We start from the raw sequence: 21709 nt of genomic DNA, 5'->3' as shown, positions 1-21709 counted from the left end.
AAGAAAATAGAGCTGCACTCCAGGTGTTGTTGAAAGACAGCTATGTATGGACAAACAAATGATCTGATACTTTGATTTATTTGGTAGTTTTGTGTAAAAAGAATGGAAAAATATTAAAACAACATGGAGGAAACACTATTTTGCTATGGTTCTTGGGGCTAACTATTTCTTACCTCCTTCTGAAATTGAAGGTTGGTGCTGGGGTAGGGGATGAAATGAATCATATATTTCCTTATCAGATATTGAATTAATCAAGTACACTTAGTGAAGTTATGATCTAAAAACAAACACCTGTTCTGAAAAAAAAAAAAGAAAAGAAAACATATTGGGCGATACTAGTATAGTGTTAATCGTATGTTTGGGTGAGGGAGGAAATGGGGGAGGGGGGGTGTATTTTATCTTGTTTTAAAGAAGAACATATACCACATTTGAATAAGTTTACTATTCATTTTGTTTTATTTAATTTTATTTTATATTTTTTAACATTTGGAAAACTTAACAAAAAAAGTGGGGGGGGGGGGGGGGGGTAACAATCTACAAGCTTATGCCGGTTCATTTCAAGCATAGCCATGTTTACGTACTACTCATATGACCATCATCAGTAAGAGGAATCCCATATTTAACTAAATAGAATCTGAAAAATATCATTATTTCTGTAGTCAAAATTTTATTCAAAAATTCATAAAAATTAGATCCCATTGAGAGCTTAAATTTAAATTTTTCACAAATAAAGATAAAATACACACAAATATTTTTTTAAATTCAGTACATGTTTCCTGAGAAATTAAAATTTTATATTGAGAAATTTAAATTTTTAAAAAAGAAAATTTTTGCAAAATTAGTCATGTCACATATTGTACTAAACAGCAAACTAATGTACTTTAAAAATCTTTTTTACCAAATCTTTCTATTTATATTAGGTGCTGAGTTATCGTCCATTTTATGTTCAAGCATCCATGAAAAAAAAAGGATTTTTCTAAAAATCAAAATTTTATAAATAAAAAAAATAAAACAGATAAAAATCTTAAAATTTGGACTTTTAATTACCTTGAAAGGTACAATCGATGTGCCAAATTTAAAAAAAAATACAAAAATGTGAGTGAAAAAATTTCTGAAATTTTGGATTATTTGACATGGAATGACCCATATGCATAATGTTCTAACTATCTTAACTATCCTAGAAAATGATTTGGAAAATAATTAGAAACAATAGGGCTCTAAGTTGAGATGAAACTTGAGAGCTGTGCATGAATTTCCTTCAGAAAACATCGTTTATCGACAACAACAGTGGCACATCTCGAAAGAAAAAAAAAGTGTTGGAAAAATGTCAAGGTTTTACGCAGTAGTACTTTTAACTGATATGTTTATAGGTTAATTTTCGCAGACGTAACTAATAGTTCTAAACTTGGAAAAACTTTCTTCTAAATTATGAAATTACAGTGATATGTCATTATAGGTCACATGGTTTATACGCCACCACGCGTCTGTGTACAATATTTTTTTTGAAGAAAGGTAACTTAATTAAAATTTTAAATGAATACAAATCAAAAATTTTCGAATTTGTGAGATGTGCACTACGTTTGCTGATGAGCGATACATTCTTACTTTCAGTTTTAGCATAGTGTACTGAAACCTGTTCGATTTCAATTCCAAATTATTCCTGACTATATCACTATATCAAGCAATGCAAAACAATGAGAGATGGGCAGTCACAGAAATATAAATATACATTAATCCTACATTATAAGCAAAAATAATTTCATTTTAATCTTATTTGCATTTGCGAATGTAACTTGAATAAATATAAATAATAGGGGAGTTTCCATGCTGAAAATCTTTTGTGCGGCTCGTATGCATCATGTGGTGCTTCCAGATTTTTAATAAAACATTTTTACTGCGTGAATTTGTTTTTTCTTTTTAGAAATTGGGGCTCATTGGAGTGAGTTCTATACTCCATTTTACGCCGAAAAATAAGTGATAAAATTGTAAAACAAACCCTTAGAAAGAAAATTTTTTGGGTATTTTATAAAAATACTTCGGGGGAGGATATAACCCCGAGTCCTCCAATTTTCTACAAATGTTCATGCTATTGACGGATTCCCTTCTCCAGCCCCCCAGAAGAATGGTAATGGTTAATATAATGCCCCCTTCAGTTCCGAATAAAAATAATGGCTATGAAACAGTCGAGACTTGTAATAGAACGGGAGGGGGGGGGGGGGTGCCATTTCCAAAAAAGTGGAAGGTGATGGGAGAAAACGGTGGTTATGTTTGGATTCAAGAGGCCATTTTACATAAGAATCAGCACGGATGTTGTCGGAAGCAATTTAAAGATTTTTTTTTTCTTTTTGTCGCTTAGTGGAATTAAGTAAATGACGATTTTTTAAAGAATGGCTTAGAATTTCAAATGATAGTAGTTTATTAAACTGTGCATTCATCGTAACAAGTGTGAAAAGTATTCATAAAAATTTTAAAAATAAAAATTGATTTTATTCTTTTATTTGCTTCTGAAACGTAAGAGTATTTTTCTCATGTAATGGTATGTTATTCCTTTTTGATAAATGAAATTCGTACAGACACTTAAAAAACATTAATTACTCCCCCTGGTAACTATTAAAGCTCAAGATTTATTTTCATTTTGGCGCGAAATGAATTCCATTTTCTGTGAAATGCTTCGCAAATTTGGCGGAAAAAGTCAAAATTTGTATTGGCGCTAAGCCTTACAAGGCGAGAACGTAGTTCATCTAAACAAGAGATACTATTTCAAACTGCACGCGGCTCGCGATATTCATTACAAGGTAACATTCTGACGTCACAAATGTAAACATCCGTCAGTTGAAATGTGCTGTCATCTTTTTTTATCATGCGTCTAGCGTGATGTCACAATGCTGACGTCACGAAAGAGCCCGTCTCAGGAAGTTGCTTCTTATACCTCGTTCTTAAAGAATCATTGAAGCTTTTAAAAACACTATGACTGGTCCTCCATAGGGCTCTAAAAGTTTGGAACGTTTATTTAAATAGGAGCAGACGAACTATTTTGGGAGTTTTGAGATATGCTTTGGATTTTATGTTTCGCCGTTCACAGCAGAAATTGCTGTAACAGGCAATTGACGTTTTGAATGTATTTCCTCTTTAAGTTAACAGCTGGGATTTCAGGAATTTTACAAATATTTCACTTAAATTTAATTTGTCATTTACTCTTAAGCTCTGCTTTTTTTTTTTTTTTTTTTTTTTGTCGTTTTGTGGTTTTAAACTCCGTGTTTTTCTACGAGAAACAAAGATTAATAAGCCTCCCTTTTTATATAAAAAATATTTTCTCTATCATTCACTTCTATAACTCCATGTACTTAATAATCTTTTTCGATTCAGAAAAATATTGTTCCTGCAGTTTCTTAAGTTTACATTGCCTCACCGTTTAAGATATAAACGTTTTACTTGACGTGACATTTCTTACGAAACAGATTCCCCCGCTATTTTTTTTATACCTAATACATTATATATCGTCGAATCATGGATGTAAACAAACCCCTCCACCCTTTAATGAAAACATACGATTGTTGCTACTTTTTCCACTTAATACTATTGTGTCCATCATCAATTACTCAAAAATTTCACAGTCAATGAAATTAGAAAGATTCCAGCAATTAATGAAATTTCGAAAAGCATTCGTTAGGTCAAATATCAAGTGTAAACCATTATGTGGTTTTTATCATACCTTTCACTAGGAGTGCACTTTAATCCCCCCGCCCCAAGGACGATGGCGCACCCCCTCAAATTCCATGAATTTTTCGTCCAGAATGAGAGACACCTCAAAAGAGAACTACAGCTTGAAATTGATCCATCGACGCCCCCCCCCCCCCCCCCGCGCTCTTGAGCACCTACTCCTGTTAACTAATACATCAATAACAAAGGTTTCTTTTGATAAGGCTTTAAAGTTTAGTTCAGACATAAAGGCTTTAAGTCTTCAAACATGATTGATGGCGTTCTGTTTAATGCGCGTCAATAATTTCTATTTTTACATTATTAAACGATTTAATTTTTTAGCATGAATTTTTAAGTTAATTTTATAAACAACCGTAACTTTAAAGTTCTTTCGTATTTGCGTATAAATTTAAAGAAGTGGAGTTTTATTATGCGTAAAGCGGTTCTATGCATAATGTGCACATACGAGTATAACTTTACACTCTATTTCGATAATTAAATTTTTCGGTAAGTTCACAGAATAGCGCGCATCTTAAATTAAGTGTGCCCATTTTATTGATAAACAACTGTTATTGAAATCTAATCTAATATAAATTGAATAAAATAATAATAATTGAATATAATAATAAGTGAATACAATAATAATTGAACATCTGTGTGAAATCTAATAAAAACATTGATTTTTTTTTCAACGATTTAAATATCATTTACCTGTATTCGTTCTCGTCATCAGCCATTTTTTTCAGTCAGGAAAGTGAAATATATCTACATGGATAAAGGAAAATTTTTACCAACAGTTCTTACAAAAGTTTAAGAAAATAATTTATAAGTAAAAAAGTTTGGTAATTCTCCAGCAAGATGAAATTGTACACATTTCAATAGCATTCAAAAATAAACATTAAAATGTTGAAAGTACTTCAGAGGAAAATATTTCCTCTTTTCAAAGAGACCAATATTTTTTATTTACTGTAATGACAGCCATATTTTACTCATTCATCTTGTAAACTAATTTTTGATTTAACTTCTCCCAGGATCTAGTCTTAAAAGCAGTTTTTGTTTGAAAACTCATCTCAAACGTTTTCCCATTTTATTCGAGGCATTATAATTCCAGTTGACTGTCGAAAATTAATTTTTTAAACTAATAACGCTAGTTTTTTATATCATTGAAAAGTTAGTGCATTCTAAAAAAAATTCTGTTTGATTTTTGTTGAAAGGAATTTATTGGTGGTTTCTGATCAAATTTAAATCTGCATTTATAAGACCTTTCGTTTTTATCACAGAAATCAAACACTATTAACCAAATGTGTAAAATACAGATTACTTTGCAAGCTGGTCATTTGGGAGATCAGTGGATGCCAATTATCCCCCCCCCTCCCCCTTCTTTGCAAATTTTTACTTTTACACATATATTTATACAAACAAGTACTTGTGCGTTTTTACCGATACGTGTAGTCTCACCTCATAAAATACTTTGAATTTGTACCATTCCCCCTCCCCCCAAATTCCGGTCCCTAGAAAACTTTGCAATGACGAGCTTGTACCTTGGTTTAGATGCATATTTTCATAGCTTTAAGAGGAGTCAGCACCCCCTATACCGTCAATGTTAGTTTGCACAGGTTCATGTACATTTTTCTGAAAATCTAATTAGGATACAATTATGAAATTTTTTCTGTACCTTAAATAGACTCTTTTCTCCATACTGAAGTAAAATTTTACAGGAATAAAGCTTAGTTTTATTTTAAAACATTCTAATGTGTAAGAGTCACTGTATCTTTATCAAAAAAAGCCATTTTGCAAAACTATATCAGCTCTGTAATAAATATTTTTCAAATATGAGCAAAAATTTACTTCAGTATATGCAGTTAGATGCATGGAATAGGTGGTGAAAATTTCAATGCCTAACACAATTTAGTTTCTGAGAAAAAGGAACGTTTAGTTTCAAAAATTCCATTTCGAGATATTGAAATTTAAAGGGGAAAATCATACCTCATCACAATAGGTTTACATTTTTTTAAAGCTTATTTAAAATTATTTCTAATATGAGCCCGATAAAGAAGTTTGTATCATTAAAAAGGTATTGAAATGGAGTTTCAAAATATATAAAAATAAAAAAATTGAATTTTTGAAAGTATTTTGGGTATTGGCTCACCTTAACTATTATAGTTAAGAATTAACGTCTAAAAACAAAACTTCACTTTGACAACCATCTAACGCAATATGAATTTGATATCACATTCTTTGCATATCTTTCATTTTTTCCGCCCGCCCTGTCTAGTTGTCAAAGGAGTCTGACTGCGACGGGGAGGTGTCAGGTTCGAAACCCATCTCTGGCATGGATGTACTTTCCCTCTCTTGTCCTTTCTTTGTGTGAATATGTTGTTATGCTGTGAATGATTGCTTACCTATAAACGGGTTCTTATGGCATGTGTGTACTGTGGAACTCGGACTTCACACCAAATTACGGTACAGTTGGAAAAGTGAAGTAGCACCTCCCAAATTGACAACCCTAGCTGGCACAAGACAACAACGACGTCTTCCCTTTTAGAGTGATATTATGATCATGTAGAACGTTGTTTCTTTTTAACGTACGCAATATATCGATATCACGTTCCAGGATTTATATATTTACAAGGAACATAACAGCACATTCGTCCCCGTCAGAGCATTAAAAATCCTTAATCATCTCATAGCAAATTCCATAGTCATATTTGGCAGTTTTGTACTTTTACGTTTAAAAGAATATTAATCACACGTTATCAATTTGAACAAAGCATTCTTAGGAGGAATGCATTTTGTGTCTCAGTGTATTTTAAGGAAGAATCTCAGTTCTTTACCTCCGGACTAGGTTTAGATATTTAAAAATATATCTCTTCAAAAATAAAACAAAAACATATTTATTGTCCTTCCCTATCTAGGAGTACATTTCAATTTTTCATTTATAAAAAAATTTATTATTTTACAACCAAATACAAAAATTAGTTTTAGATTGAAATAATAATTTTGTTTTGTATAATGTCACACTTTTCAGAATGCATACTAGCCCCTGAAAATATTGATTGTTTCTCTGGCATATATTCATTTGCATGTAATGCGCGGATTCTTAGTTCTTTACGTTCTTCATTTTACATTTTTTCACATTCATTTTCATTCCTTCATTATGCGTGAAATTCACAAGAAATGAATTGGTTTTGGCCAAAAGTATTTAAAGTTTGAGAAATCTATCACTTTTTCAATATAAGCCTCCAAACAAGAATATCGGTTATGTAACTTTTGATAAATCAAAGATATGTTTCTGATAACATGTTTAGATAAAAGTTAAATCACCCATTCATTTAGGGAATAGCAACAAATTGAAGACGCTGAAAACGGTTTTCGATAAACCTTAATCGTAAATAGCTGTGAATAAGTTGTAAATTACGTAATTGCTGAAATTTACAGCTTGTTCCCAGCTACTCACAATGCAGGATGATCAAAAATCCTTTTTGGTTTCTTCAATTTGTTTTTTGTCTTCTAAACGCACGGTTGATTATTTTTTTATTGAAACATGTCAGAAAAAGAATGCCTTTAATTTAACAAAAGTTACAAAATTGTTATTCTTTTATTTGGTGTTTTTTCTTGCAAGAATGATAGATTTCTCATACTTACAATTCTTTTGACCAGTACTGTATGACTAACGTTTGAAATAAATACTTTGGCGAAGCGTCTTTCGTTCGTCTACAGATTCCGATTTTTTACTAATGAATAGTTTCCTGTCTAGTAGCGGTAAAACTCATTTATTGTTAACAGAATAGTCATCATTAAAAAAAAAAAACTTTTTGTCAATGCAATTGTGCAATGTATTTACTTCACATTCCTAGTAGACACTTTTTCTGTCTTTGTATGCAAACTTGTATCATTGCCTAAGTTTGGACTTGGATTGGAGGATATTAAGTTAAATCGAATTAGTTAGCTTGAAATGAATGTGCAAAAATAAAGCATAAGTACATTGGAGAGAAGACGAATGACAAAAATTCAGACTATTGCTGCTCAATTAACGTAGGTAACCAAAATCTCAAAGTCAAAAAACTCAAATTCTGTCGAAATTTGAAAAATAATAAAATTTACCCTAAACGCTGTAGTATTTAAATATAGCTCACTTCGCCAAAAAACAACTATTCATTTACCTTGTAACACTATTTCTCTGGTACAATACTCACACGTTACAGAAAATTTGTCAAAAAAGTTAAGTGCCTAAACTTGGAACAATGCCCTAACTTTAAGACTTACTAATATTCAACACCTAAAAATAGTTTTTAGACGAACTAATTATCTATAACAAAATTGAAAAATGGAAGAAAAAATACTAACACGAAAATAAAGGTAAAAAGAAAAGGATAAAATATTTATGAAACCAAATTTTTTTTAACAAATCCTGTGTTCACATTATTGTTACAAATACTTTTCTCACACAGCCTTGAAATTATTTTTTAAATCTTACCCTGATCAGATGAAATCCTTTTCTACTTTGAAAAAATGTAACTTTAAACTGTATTAGGTTGCTTTGTACCGTTTCATATTAACTACTTTATTTGGATTTATAAGAAACTGTCGTCGAAAGCCCAGTGCTGCACACTGAAGGCCAAATTTATAGTATCCGTTTTTTACCTTTTATTTTACAAAATAAGTTGACGTGATTTTAGCTATTTTTCAATTCATACCATTAGTTCACGCTCTTCCTATGCATATTTAAATATCTTGTTCAAATTTTCAGTCGTTAATAAAATACTTTTTACTCTTCCACTCAAGTTCGAATACAGTATTTAAATTTGTGAACATTTAGTGGATGACATTTGATGGTAATACAGTTTTTGAAATATTAACTTATTAATTATGTTTAATTAATTATAGTTTTACATGGAGAAAAAATATTTTGTATACGATATTTAGATTGATAAGACCTAAGTATAATTGACTTACCTTTTTATATTACTTGTTTGGTATAATGTACATTGAATATACACTTTTAGCCCCCTTCCCCCTCCACTCATAAAATTTCGAAATAACGGACCTGTCTCAAGTCTCTGGTTTGGAAGCTATTTTTAAATGCAGATTTAAGGTCCTGGAAATTTCTTGCCATACATTGCAATATTTTATGCAGTATAATTAATTCGAGAAGCGTTGAGGATTTTTTTTTCTGGTTCAAAGTGTCACTCCTTTTGTTACAGTAATTTATATTTTAAAAAACGAACTCCTGATATTACTGCAAGCCGCAATCAAATTCTTACTTCATTTCAACTTGTTTACCATTTCTTAATTTTTGATAACTATACAATACTTTTGAAGTCTTGCATCAGGTTCGTACCAATAACTTCACTACCACTACTATTAAAATATACGAGTGGGTAGTTGAAAATAAACATTAAGGAGCAAAGGTTCCCTAAAAGACGGCCTGTTATCAAATTAGTTTTAATTTTTCGATTGCTTTTTTTTCTCGCTAAAACATGTTCAATTATTACGTTTGACGTTCAGTTTTGCGTAGCTCTAAAACTTATAATCCTTCAAACTCAATAAAAGTTTACTTTGCTAATCCAAACAATTAAATAGTAGTGATCTGCAGATATTTTCCCTTTCAATACAAATCTACTGTGGCTTCATTCTTGTGCCTTAGGAATTCAAATAATTTTAAAAGATGAACTTTTCACTGGAACAAATATAGATCCAGTGTTGTATATCGCACCCCTGCAAGGAAGTGTCACAGCTCAAAATTTGGGGAAAACGTTTTAGCTATTGATTTAAATTATATAAATTTAATGCTCTTTCTTGCCAAAAAAACTCGCACAACGTTAGGTTACATAACTGGTGCGTGGTGGCAAAAAACAATATACTGTTGGTTCTCTGTTTAACGACTTTCAAGGGACCACAAAAAATCGTCCTTAAGTAGAAAGCGTCCTTAAATAGAATGCTTTTAACACGACAGTGGACCATCTGGGACCGTGAAAAGCCGTCGTTAAATAGAGAAAGTCGTTAAATAGAGCGTCGTTAAACAGAGAGCCAACTGTAATTAGTAGTGACAAATCATTAAAATTTCATAATTTAGAAGAAAATGTTTCGAACTTTAATATTCAATCAATTCAGTTACTATTAATTTATTTAGCAAAAGCTAACCATTAAACAAAACATCGTAGTTTTTTATGGTCATTGTAATACTTGAGACTAACGCTCTTAAAACTGTACTTTTGTGCAAAACCTTGATTTTCTCCAATGCTTTTTTTTTTCTTTTCTTTTTCTTTCTTTTTTTTTTTTTTTTTGACTTGTGTTTGTTGTGTTGCTTTTTCCTTGTCGGAGTGCGAAATGCTAAGAACGAAATTTAAAACACTACCTGTTAGTAAAAGAATTAGTGTAATATACTCTACGCTCAGGAAAACGCGTTGGAAAAAAATAGAGAAAGAGAACAACAATGAAAATAAAAATGAGTTCTAGAAAAACGAAACTCTTTTGCCCCTACAAGTATCTAAAAATAGTTAAAAAACAAAATATTTTTCTTTTTCTACGAAAAATGCTTAATAATTCTTAAAAATTATGTTGAAAGGAGTTAACTTTAAAGATAGCTTAAAGCAGAGTGCATAAGAGAAATGCAGACTCAGAAACCTTTAGAAGTGATGGCACGTTGAGATAATGTTCTTAAGTAAATATGACCTAGTTTCTAAGAGAAGACTTCAAAGAGTTGGAGTGAATTAGCTCTGTGAACAAACAATTTTGTTGTTCTTTAGAAATTTTTAGACGAGACGGGGAAGTAGACAAAGAAAGCCATAATACCTCGGAATGACATTTTATTAATTTAAAGGAGTTCGTCTCAAAACTAAAATAAAAATAATGTTGAGGTGAAACACTTTGTTTTTCTTACGAAATAATGCTTAAGTTTTAAAAGAGCATGAAAGTAACCGTTCCTTTCTGTCAATATTTGTTAGAAATAAGGTCACTGCTTAGTGTTTACCCATTTTAGTGAAATGAAATTTCTGTATCTCTAGCTAACTTTTGCCATAAGTACCAACCTCAAAACAGTTGCAAAATTATTATTTTAACTGTATCTAATTTAAATTGATACAATAATAATACTAATTGAAAAATTAGGTATCGTTTCGAAAAAAAATATCGATTATAAAATAGATCTACTTTTTTCCGTGAGATATTAGTATTTGGGGGGGGGGGCTCTAGCTCTTTGAGGGGGGGAGGTGTGCTCCATAGCATTTGACTGCATGCGCTATCACTCTTGATGATAAAGATGACCGATATAATAACTTTTTATTCAGCATGTACAAAATACTTGATACAGTCACGAAGATCAACAAACAAAAATGAATTAATGCAAGGGTAATAGGACTTTGTGAACGTGCAAAAATTAAATTTAAATTGGTTTGGTCGAGTGACATTTGATATGTTATATGTTTCGAATCTGTATAATTTGATTACAGTAGTCGATAATGGAATTTTGATTGCGATTTTAGATTTGAATCCACCGGAAAAATTGAAATTCGTATGTTTTAAAAGTGAGAAAACAGTAGAGCTCCAGGAAATCTTCACTTGATCATTCATTGCCGAATGATGTAAAATATGCCACTATTCTTTCAGAAAAATTAATTCACTGCCTAGATGATTAGGCAAAGATAGACGCAAATAGAATATGTGCAACGTATTAGTTATGTAAAATTAACTTTATGTTTCCCACGCGTAGTGGCATGTGGATTTGCTTTTTTTTTGTTTATTTTCAGATATTTGGTTGAGGGGTGCCCCCCACCCCCAAGTTTAATGGCGCAAATTTCCCCCAAAATTTTTTTCAACCATCTTTCCCTTTTTATTTTTTGTATTTTTAGCTTTCATTTTTAATTTATTTATTTTTAAAAATATTTTAAAATTGGTATTTATTTTTAATTATTACTTACTATTATTGTATTATTAGAAAAGTTCTGACTTTTAATGACACCCACACTTACACACACACAAACTAAATAATAAATGAAATAAAATATAAACAGAATAAAATAAAATAATTAAGTAATTTAAATTCAAAATAAATCAACAAATAAAATTAAATAAATAAATTTTAAAAAATTAAAAAATCCCCCTCAAAAATTTTGATGGCGCAACTTGCGCCATAATCTCCCCCTGGGGTACCCATGATTGGTTTATAGTGGAGAAAATGTCGTTTCTAATACATAAAATACACCGCCAACTCAGTTATTAAATTCGAGGACTGCAGTTTCGTGCTTTTTAGCACTCATCAGCACGGAGTAGGAAGTAACTGAGCTAGAGGCAGAAAACCTCTTAAAGACACCAAGAGAGCCAAACAAACTGGTAGTTAATGTAGAATTAGTACACCAGACGAGTGACCGCAGCAATGGTGCGGTTCAACTCAAAGATTGAAGGTAAAGCTAGGTATTTTGCAGTAAGATTTCTATTGTTTCATTTTTTAATGTCTATAGCTGTTTTGAATTTCATGTAACAGTATGTAAATACCTGCTTGAAATATTTCAGGAGGTACTAATCAAAACCACGTATGTCCAGTTTAAGAAAGAAAAAGAGTTATTAACTAATTCAAATATAACAGGATGGTTTCTACAACACTATTGTTACTATCATGTTATACTTAAATTCTTCTTTAAAACTTAGAGTCCATAGACGTGTTTCAATCAAAACACAGAATGTCTAATTGGCCAATAGGAGACACTCATTTTGGTCACGTGACATGGATCTGATCTTCAATGTCAAGCTTTCTACTACTTACTGTTCAGGATATGGTGGATGTTTGCGAATGTTTTTGGGTTCCTAATTTGTTCAGAAACAAACATTTCCACTGCGATTTCAATCAAAGAAATCATGTCCAGTAGATCCCTCAAATTGAGACTTATCCAAATTTAAAAGTTACAGATTTATTGGTCTTTTACTGTTAAAAGCTTTCTCAGTGAGACTAAATCAATCTACATACATGTATAAATACATTTTTTCCATAAAAGGTTGTTTGGCAACACGTTTTTTGTGAACTCAAAAAATCGTTTAGAATGGACATGTGTGGTTATGATTAGTAGGGGAAAGTGGGGCAAAGGTGAAAAAGCGGGGCATGTGATAATACAGGCAATTTTCAAAAAATGATACTCAGATTGTAATATTTTGGTGTAAGTCAAAAATTATTTTTGTTATGCTAATGTTCTTGTTTTTAAGATTTAAAAAATAATTGAAAACTTCTAACATTCGGTGAATTATTCATTTAGTAAATGTTAAGCTTATATGTATTTTAACTATTTTGTACGTTTCGTCAAGTACATGCGGAGCAAAGTGAAATAGTTTATTTCATTAAATCGCTCCATCATTTACAAAAACACCAACACATTCATTTATTAATTAATTCATTTACATTCCATCAATTGATAATTTACTTATTTATTCATTCACTTATTTTTTTTTTATTTATTCACTCTTTTACTTACTCATTTTTCTTTATAAATAAATTCATTTAATTACTTAACTATTCGTTTTTTGCTTTATTATCTGTTAATTTCTGTCTATGTTGTTCATAAAAGCTATTCCCATTAATGGGACTAAAGCTTTAGTAATTTTTTTTTTATATTTGTGAGCACATGCTTCACCATATTAGCAAATGCTGTTAAAGTGTAAAATTCGGGTGTAAAATTCGTCAAAAAAAATATTTTAGCTAGGTTCTAATGATATCGATAATAAGTTGTATTAATGATAACTTGATTCCTGCTTGGACTTGGAAAACTTTAAACTCAGGCTAGTTCTTATGCAGTTTAAGTACTTTTTAACCGACTTCAAAAAGGAGGCGGTTATCAGTTCATACCGTATGTATGTTTTTTTTTTTGTTTGTCCACTCATAGCGTCTCACCTAGTGAACCGATTTTGATGATTCTTTTTTTAATGGATAGAGGATGGCTCAACTTAGGTCCCATTACTTTGTTTGACCATATTTGTTCTTTAGATAAAAAGTTATGGGCAAAAAATAGTAAATTTCCCTATTAAATGACTAAAATCATATTGTAGCGAAGTTCGCTCTTTTCATCCGAGGATAACGGTGGCTTAGTGGTAGAATTCTCGTCTCCCACACGAGCAACCCGGGTTCAAATCCCGACTAGGACAAAGTGAATGTTACTAAAATTTCGTTTCTACTGTTTCCCGTATTTTCTCGAATGTTCTATTAATTTCTGTATCTTTTAAAGTCTGGAAAGTTCCAGCACTTTTCAAGTTGTATATAAGGAGATGTAACGTTCATTCGTGGTTCTGAATAAAGATCTCGAGTTGAGACTAACGAGTATTCGCTTCATTTGGCTTTCACATTGTCTTCGCTATTTTCATCTACGCGACAATATGAAACTCATTGTTATAAAAGTTTGGTGCCATATAACTGTAACATTAATAGTAATTGTAATGATAATTTTGAATAAAGGCTTTTCTAAAGCAATACAGTGATATAGAGCCGCACTTCTTACTAGGTAACTTCTTACTTTTACTGAAATATCTATATTTACACTAAAAAGAATGAAATAAAAAAATTTTGAAAAAAAAAAAAATAGAACCGACTTCAAAATTGCTCTAAAAAGTGAAAAATAATTTTATTCTTTAAACACCATCGATAATACTTTTAAACATAATTTTTGAAGTTGGCGCAAAAACAAAAAGTAAAATCCATTGTAACCATGCTTCGTTCATATTTTTATCAAAAAATCATCCAAACTTAGGAACGAAACATTTATATCGTTACTCAGATATGCTGTCATCAATGCGTAATGCATGTGGTAGTGAAGAAACTGGACCTGGTTCAATTTATACTTGTAGTTGAGTTATGGCTGTGAATGATTTTATCGATCATTTTTGCGCCAACTTCAAAAATTATGTTTAAAAGTATTATCGATGGTGTTTAAAGAATAAAATTATTTTTCACTTTTTAGAGCAATTTTGAAGTCGGTTCTATTTTTTTTTTTTTTTTTCAAAAATTTTTTTTAAGTGCCTTTTCATTCAGCCGGAACTCGTAGCATAGGTGAAGGAAATGTTCCCTTTTCTCTTTAGTTTAAAAAATGATTTTCTATTAAAACTCATTATTGACATAATCTGTTGATTACGATTGAGACTGATATTTGTACTTAAAATTCTTTATTTTCAAAACCAAACTCATATTTTGGCAGTATTTGAAATCTAAAATACATCAAAATGTTCATTATCAAAAGTGAAGATTTATTTGGACAGAAAGTACATCCCATAAATCATTAAGTTTTGCGGCATTCACTTCGTAATTTGAGTGTTAGAAGTCTAAAAGTCATTCACATGGGGAATTTTTTCAGAAACATACCAAAAATTATTTAAATTGCATGTCTTGAACCCTTTTCAAAGTCTTCTTATTTATTTCAAACATGCCACAAAGCAAGCTATCCGGCAACTCAATGGCAACAAGGAAACAAGCAATATACGCTCTGAGGAGGTCGGGGGACCCAAAATAAACAGTTTATCGATGAATTGGATAAAAATGGAACAACGTTTAAAGGCACAAAAAGGATAAAAAGTTTATAAAAACGCAGACATGTTTCGGAGGCAATAGCCTCCTTCCTCAGTGCGAAATGTACAAATGGATGAATCAATACGCAATTTAAACTCTCCCTTGACCTTGATTCATCCATTTGTACATTTCGCACTGAGGAAGGAGACTATCGCCTCCGAAACATGTCTGCGTTTTTATAAACTTTTTATCCTTTTTGTGCTTTTGAACGTTGTTCCATTTTTATCCAATTTACCTTGCACAAAGCTATCGCTTTTCAGTTTATGGATGAATTAATCGATATTCACAGTCGCAATACAGTTGCGTATGTTTCTCAAATATTGTAACGTGAATCAGTTTTTAAAATGGGAGATGAAGTATCAAATGTATGGTTGTAGGGCTGATTTCACATCAGTGAGATAGCGACAAATATCTGCTGTAAGGTTTCAGCGCACGTCATTGGTTTTACATGATTTATCTAACTCACTTTAGAGTAATCAATCGTCTATTTTAAAAACGCATGTATATTATTGCTTTTAAGAAAATTAATGCTTAAACTAAATTTCCACGGCATAATTAAGCGCATGTTTTTTTGAAATCTGATGACGCACTGTACGTATTAATATTTCCGCAGATTGTATAACTCAAAAATAAAATAATCCACTATAATATTAAAATCAGTTCGCGTCTGTCTGTGTGAAGATCGATCTTTTCGAGAACCGCTGCGAATCGAGAGTCAAACGAGATGCCGAAAAATTCGAAAATTTAAAAAGAAAACAATAGGTCCAAGCTCGTAATTGTGCGACTTTAATTAGCGGAGTTATTAATTAAAACGTTAATTAACATAACGTTATTCAGGATTTTTTATTTCTTTCCTGTTGCCATTTTGCATATGGGTGAGCAAGTAAAATTCTAATAATTGTTTTAAACGATTCTTTTGGCTACTCTCCAAATCTTAAAACAACGTTTCCATCTGGAATTTCATTTTAAATTAGTTTAAAATTGGTTGCTCTATTCGGACATAGCCTTTATTTTATCCTCTGTCCTTTTTTTTTTATTTTTTACATTCAACGTTCTTAACTCTTTTCAGCATATGAAAGTTGTTACTTTAGCTATGTTTATTGATTGTAATGTAAGTTTATCATTCACCGGCCTCATATTTTGGTACATTTAGGATGTGCGACTAATTATGTTTATTTTGTTGGACTTTTTCCCGTCACATGGGTGAGTTTTCGAATTGTAATAACTCTCTTTTTCCTTCCTGTTTCTGTTTTTAAATACAGTTTGTATCATTAAAGGAACATGTTAAATTAAGATTGTTTGAATTTCTTTAAGTGAAACAGAGTTGAACAAAACAGATTGTTTTTAAGGATTTTAACTAAAGCTAAATTGGAATCTGATGACTTGGTATTAAATTAATGCTTATTGGTATTTATTTAGTCTTAGTGCTTTAGTTTCACGTAATCAACCAAAAAGTGTGTGTCATTTTATGGAAAAAGCTGATTGTAATTATACATAAATATTTCAGATATAGTCTAGCAGATTTAATTCATTTTGACGTGAGCACAGATTATAGTTGATAATGCACATAATTTCATCTTTTGTGTTAATTGAAAATATTCATAACTTGTATCATTGATAACTATGATTAACGTTAAAGAGATTTTTGCCCAAAATATGCTCTACTGGTGTTTTGTAAACCTTGCATTACGCGTATTTATTTATTCCTTAGCGCTTTAGAAACTGATGTCAGAGTAATACAAAAACATCAATTGGACATCTCTTTCATTTTTTAAGTAGCCCGTGCAACGCCGGGCACGCAGCTAGTAATAATAATATTTTTTGAAAAAATAAATAAATAATAATAGTAATGCTAAATAAATGAATAAATAAAAATCTATCGTGTAGTTCCAAAATTCCCAATAAGAATTGTGCCGAACATGTTTTGGAGTGTGAACGATACGTGCCAGAAAATCAACGCCATATCTGGAGAAAAAATTCTGGTTAACATTATTATTTTAATATTAAACAGAGGAACAAGTAATGTACAGCAGTGTTAAAGAAAAAAAAAAACACTTTTTTTCAGAATTATACACTTTTAGTGCTTAGTCAAATAACATAAGTTTTTCAAAAAAAAAAAAAAAAAAAGTCTTCGACAGTTATTTTTATCTATTTAGATTCGAATAATGTTAATAGTAATTATAATGACGGTTTGCTTTTGGGAATTTAGAAAAACAATAAGGTAAACACACCGGTTGTAGCCAGCGCTTCAGAGTGCTTCAGTAGTAGCCACTCCAAGGTTTATGTTTGAAAAAATAGGATTCCAGGTTTCCCAATAGATTCAAACGTGCTTAATACCTTTTGCACGTTTGATGCACATCTGAATCCATTGACAGACCTGGTATCCTATTTTTACAAACATAAACTTTGAAGTGGCCACTACTAAAGCACTAGCCACTACTGGTGTGTTTACCTTACTTATTGAAAATTGAAATAATCCTAAGAACATTTCACAGAAAAAAAAGTTTAATAATTGTATATTCTACGTAAACATTTGTTTTGAGTGAGAAATGTTTTTAAGTTCTTTCGAGGCATAGTCCTTTTCAGTTTTCATTTCTTTTTTCAGAATTCCGTTTTTCAGTTTTAGAATGCATAAAATCATCATTAGTTATTAACATTATTTTTTAATTTTAAAACGAAGTGATTTTACGTTCTAAAAATGCTCTATTGCAGGGGTGCCCACCTGGGAGGGGGGGGGGGCGCAGATTGTGCCATTGAAATTTTTAGGGGGGGGGTGTTTTGAAGGGTATTTTCCATTTTGGGGGGTGCACCCTTGCCCTTAGGAGGAGCACTCCTGTCTATTGGGATTTTATATCGTTACGGTTCCAAATTAAAGACTCCATTCTAAGGTATGCTATGAAATAATTCGGATTTGTGTATTAAGTGAAGTCAAACTTTGATAGTGTTTGGTAAGTGTACTCAAGCTCAGAAAATTATTTGTATTTTGTAATAAATAATTTAAATCTTAACTAGCAGAATAACATTATCAACTAAATATTTATGAGTACATTTGAGATAATTAAGAGAGGAAACAGATAATTGATGACCGTTTATTAGTAACTAAATGTGTGTCAGTTTGAGAAAAGGAACAAAACGTATAAGGAAGAGAACGAAAGTGAGAGAAATAAGTTTGGGACAATCAAACAATGCAAATAATTCTTGTTATTTCGTCATTATCAATTCTTTATTGATTTAATTTCCATCTATGCACACATTTTAAAGAGTGTTTTAATTATGCTATTCAATACTTCAACATCTTTTTTACTCAAACTAGACTATTAACAGTATTTGAAGTGAATCAAAGTGTAATAGTTATAGCTGTTTAGCAAATTTGTTTACATTCCTCCACAGGTTTTCATTTATCAGCCAGCAGTAAATGCACTTTTTGATGAAAAATGTACCAGTGTATGGACCTAAACATTATTTGATAAGCTTAAAAATCTTTTAACCTATTGGTACCTTATGGTAAGGAGTTACACAGCAAAAGAAATATTTCATATATATAGCATTATAGATGACAAAATGTTTTACTTATGCATAAATATAATCCTAAAAATACATAATAAAAGTCGATATGAAACATTTTATGGGATAGATATTATTTTTGATCAACAAAGCATTTTTGTCATAAAACATAGAGAATTATCTTAAAATTTATGTCGGGGAATGTGGGGCGAAGTGAAATAGCGGGGCAATGTGAAATGGTGAAATATTTACTCTGCTTTTAACAATCCCTATCCAGTAATATTTCAACAATGTAGTAACACATGTTGTCTATTTCAGTCAGGAAAAAATTACCTCCGATGATCAAAGTATAAGATAATACGAGCAATTTTCACAAAATGATACACATATTGTAATATTTTGATTTAAATCAATAATTATTTGTCTTATTATTAGTTACTTTAGATCATATTACATAAAGCTACTGTTGTTTACATTTTGAATATTAATTGAGACCTACTATTACTCGGCGCAGTAATAATTTGTTTAATATTAAGCATATTTGTATTTTAAATGCTTTGTACAGTTGGTTAAGTGCATGCGGGACAACGTGGATGGGGCAGATTGAAATAGTTCATTTCATTTACTTATTCAATCCTTTATCAAACGACTTACGCATTCATTTATTAGCTATTTCCCTTACAATTCCTGCATTTAATAATTTATTTATTTACTCATTCATTCACTTATTTTCCTATTCATTCAATATTTTATTCACTCATTGATTTTTTTCCTATATGTATTAAATATTATTTATTTATTCGTTTGTTTCATTTCCTTTCCTTTTTTCATTCATTTTTTTTATTTACTCATTTATTTGATCAAAAATATCTTTATTAATCGAATTAAACATGTTTCATTAGAAAAAATCATATTTTTCACTTTGCCCCACATTCCCCTATACAAAATGACTTTGTCACATATGAAACAATTCTTCCAATCTTTACATCAAATTATTCAAAAAAATTATAGCTAAAAATTTTCAAAAGTCAAAATTTGAAAGTCTAAATGTAGGGTATTTACTACTAATAAATATTGTAACAATCTTAATGTCTTAACGTAAGCAAGAGTAGGTAACTTAAATATTTACCAATCATGCAAAAATTCTTACCAATAAAGTTTGAATTATTTTTGATGAAATTGTGCAAAATAAAATACATGATCAGAGTATAAACAAAATTATAACAAAAATTCCGAAGAACTTCATTGGTTCAAACTAAGACACGACTTGACAAAAACGTTTTGACACATTGTGAAAAATGAGTAAAAATTCAATTAGTGTCAGAGTGCTATAATTTGCTTCAGCCTGAGTTGATACATGTGGGGTAGACCAATCAATGAATAATCAACTCGTAATTTGTTGCAAAAAATTGCGTTTCAAACGTTTTTTTCTTCTTGAAGGTATTGGCTACAGCTATTTCCTTCTACGATATCCTTAAAAGAAAATAACTATAAAATGTATTGTTTGTTTGCGGTAAAATGTGTTCATTTACTGGGCAGCTACAGTTTTTTTTTTCAGTTTAACCCCAAAAAGCCAGAAATAGAACCAAATAGGTTCTACCAGTGCACATGTTCTTACTGTCATGTATGAAATGTTACTTTTTTTTCAACAATAATAAGAATTTCTGAAAATGAAATGATGCTTAAATGGTCATCCACTAACCAAACTGCCCAGAAGAAAATGTTTTCTTCTTCCTACTAAACTTACCTTCAACAAACAGAGGCAAAAATCCGAAAGCGCTTCGATGGATTTAGTAGATCCGCCGTGGGGAAGGAGAAAGTTGGACTGACCAGCACGGCAATCTTTCAGCCGAGGATCTTCCCTTCTTCTATATTTATCTCACGCGACTTCTAGTGTCCCCTAAAAACTCCACCCACATGCGGCTCTACTTGTGCCAGCCATATTTATTTCATTTACCCAGTCAGAGCTAAAACCTAGAAAGGAAGTAAGATATCTAGCGCTTCCCAGACAGCCCGAATCACCCAAATCTTCGTTTTCTGCTCAAAGAACGACTCTTCCTCCCCCCCAACCTCCTTTGAGGTTTAAATTATCCTTTCAGAAAACTCTGGCTAGTAGATAGTGACAGTTTTCACGGGCTGTTTAAAGCCAGATGCTTTTCGCTGTTTTCCGCACGTGCGCTAAATAAGCAACGTTATTGCAGGAAGGAAGATTCAGCTACAACAAAGCTTAACCCTTTCTTGAAATAGAGAATCACATTTTAGGACGGGAAACGCAGCTTATAGCCAGAGTCAGACTGGGGTGGATTGAAAATCAAGGGAGAGTTTGGAATGATTTGACGAGAAGAAAAAGATTGAAACAGTTTCCTCGAGATTATCATTGAAGATGTTTTATTTAGTACTAATCAAATTGACTATGACCTGCAAAAGAGAAGGGGCAATTAGAGTAAAAAACAGTCTCCTCTTGCATATCACTAATTATGTTTTATTTAGTGTCGATCAAAACGACTACGGCATGCAAAAGAGAGGGATCAATCAGAAAAAATGCAGTTTCCTTGTGCTTATTATTATGTTTTCGTTAGTGCCAAACGAAATGACTATGATATGCAAAAGAGAGGGGGAAATCAGAGTAAAATCTTTGATGAGGAAAAACTGAATCAAACCTTTTTCTCACTAACAGTAATTTACTTAATGTCAGATGAAGTCACTAGGATATGTAAAAAGAAAGGGAGAAATCAGTATAAAGTATTTGATGGGGAGAAAAATGATCAAATCATTTATACGCGCTGATTGGTAGCTAAACATTTCGTGTCAATTAAAATTACTAGGATTGGCAAAAAAGCAAGTGTGAATACGGAATAAAATCTTTTATGGGGTGACGGGGAGTAAAACCATTTTCTGGTGCTTATTTTTGAATAAAGAGTATATACTGGCAAGCAAAATTGCTAGGACTCCTTAAAGATTTTAAAT

General features: G+C 31.2%; 1 protein-coding gene across 1 annotated transcript in view; it reads right to left on the bottom strand.

Annotated features, from left to right (window-relative positions):
- The window catches only part of LOC129231296 (troponin T-like), a 73588-nt gene extending 52917 nt beyond the window's left edge, over positions 1-20671 (bottom strand). Inside the window, exons 1-2 of the mRNA XM_054865584.1 lie at positions 20490-20671; positions 4411-4464 (exon numbers count right to left, since the gene is read on the bottom strand). Coding sequence (XP_054721559.1) covers positions 4411-4436 — 26 coding nt within the window. The 5' untranslated portion in view covers positions 4437-4464; positions 20490-20671. The remainder of the gene's footprint in view (positions 1-4410; positions 4465-20489) is intronic.
- Between the last annotated feature and the right edge of the window lie 1038 nt (positions 20672-21709).

Source organism: Uloborus diversus, chromosome 10 (assembly GCF_026930045.1).
Source record: "Uloborus diversus isolate 005 chromosome 10, Udiv.v.3.1, whole genome shotgun sequence".
Classification (NCBI taxonomy): domain Eukaryota; kingdom Metazoa; phylum Arthropoda; class Arachnida; order Araneae; family Uloboridae; genus Uloborus; species Uloborus diversus.
Note: the sequence above shows the minus strand (reverse complement) of the source record. Positions and strands in the feature narration are given on the sequence as shown.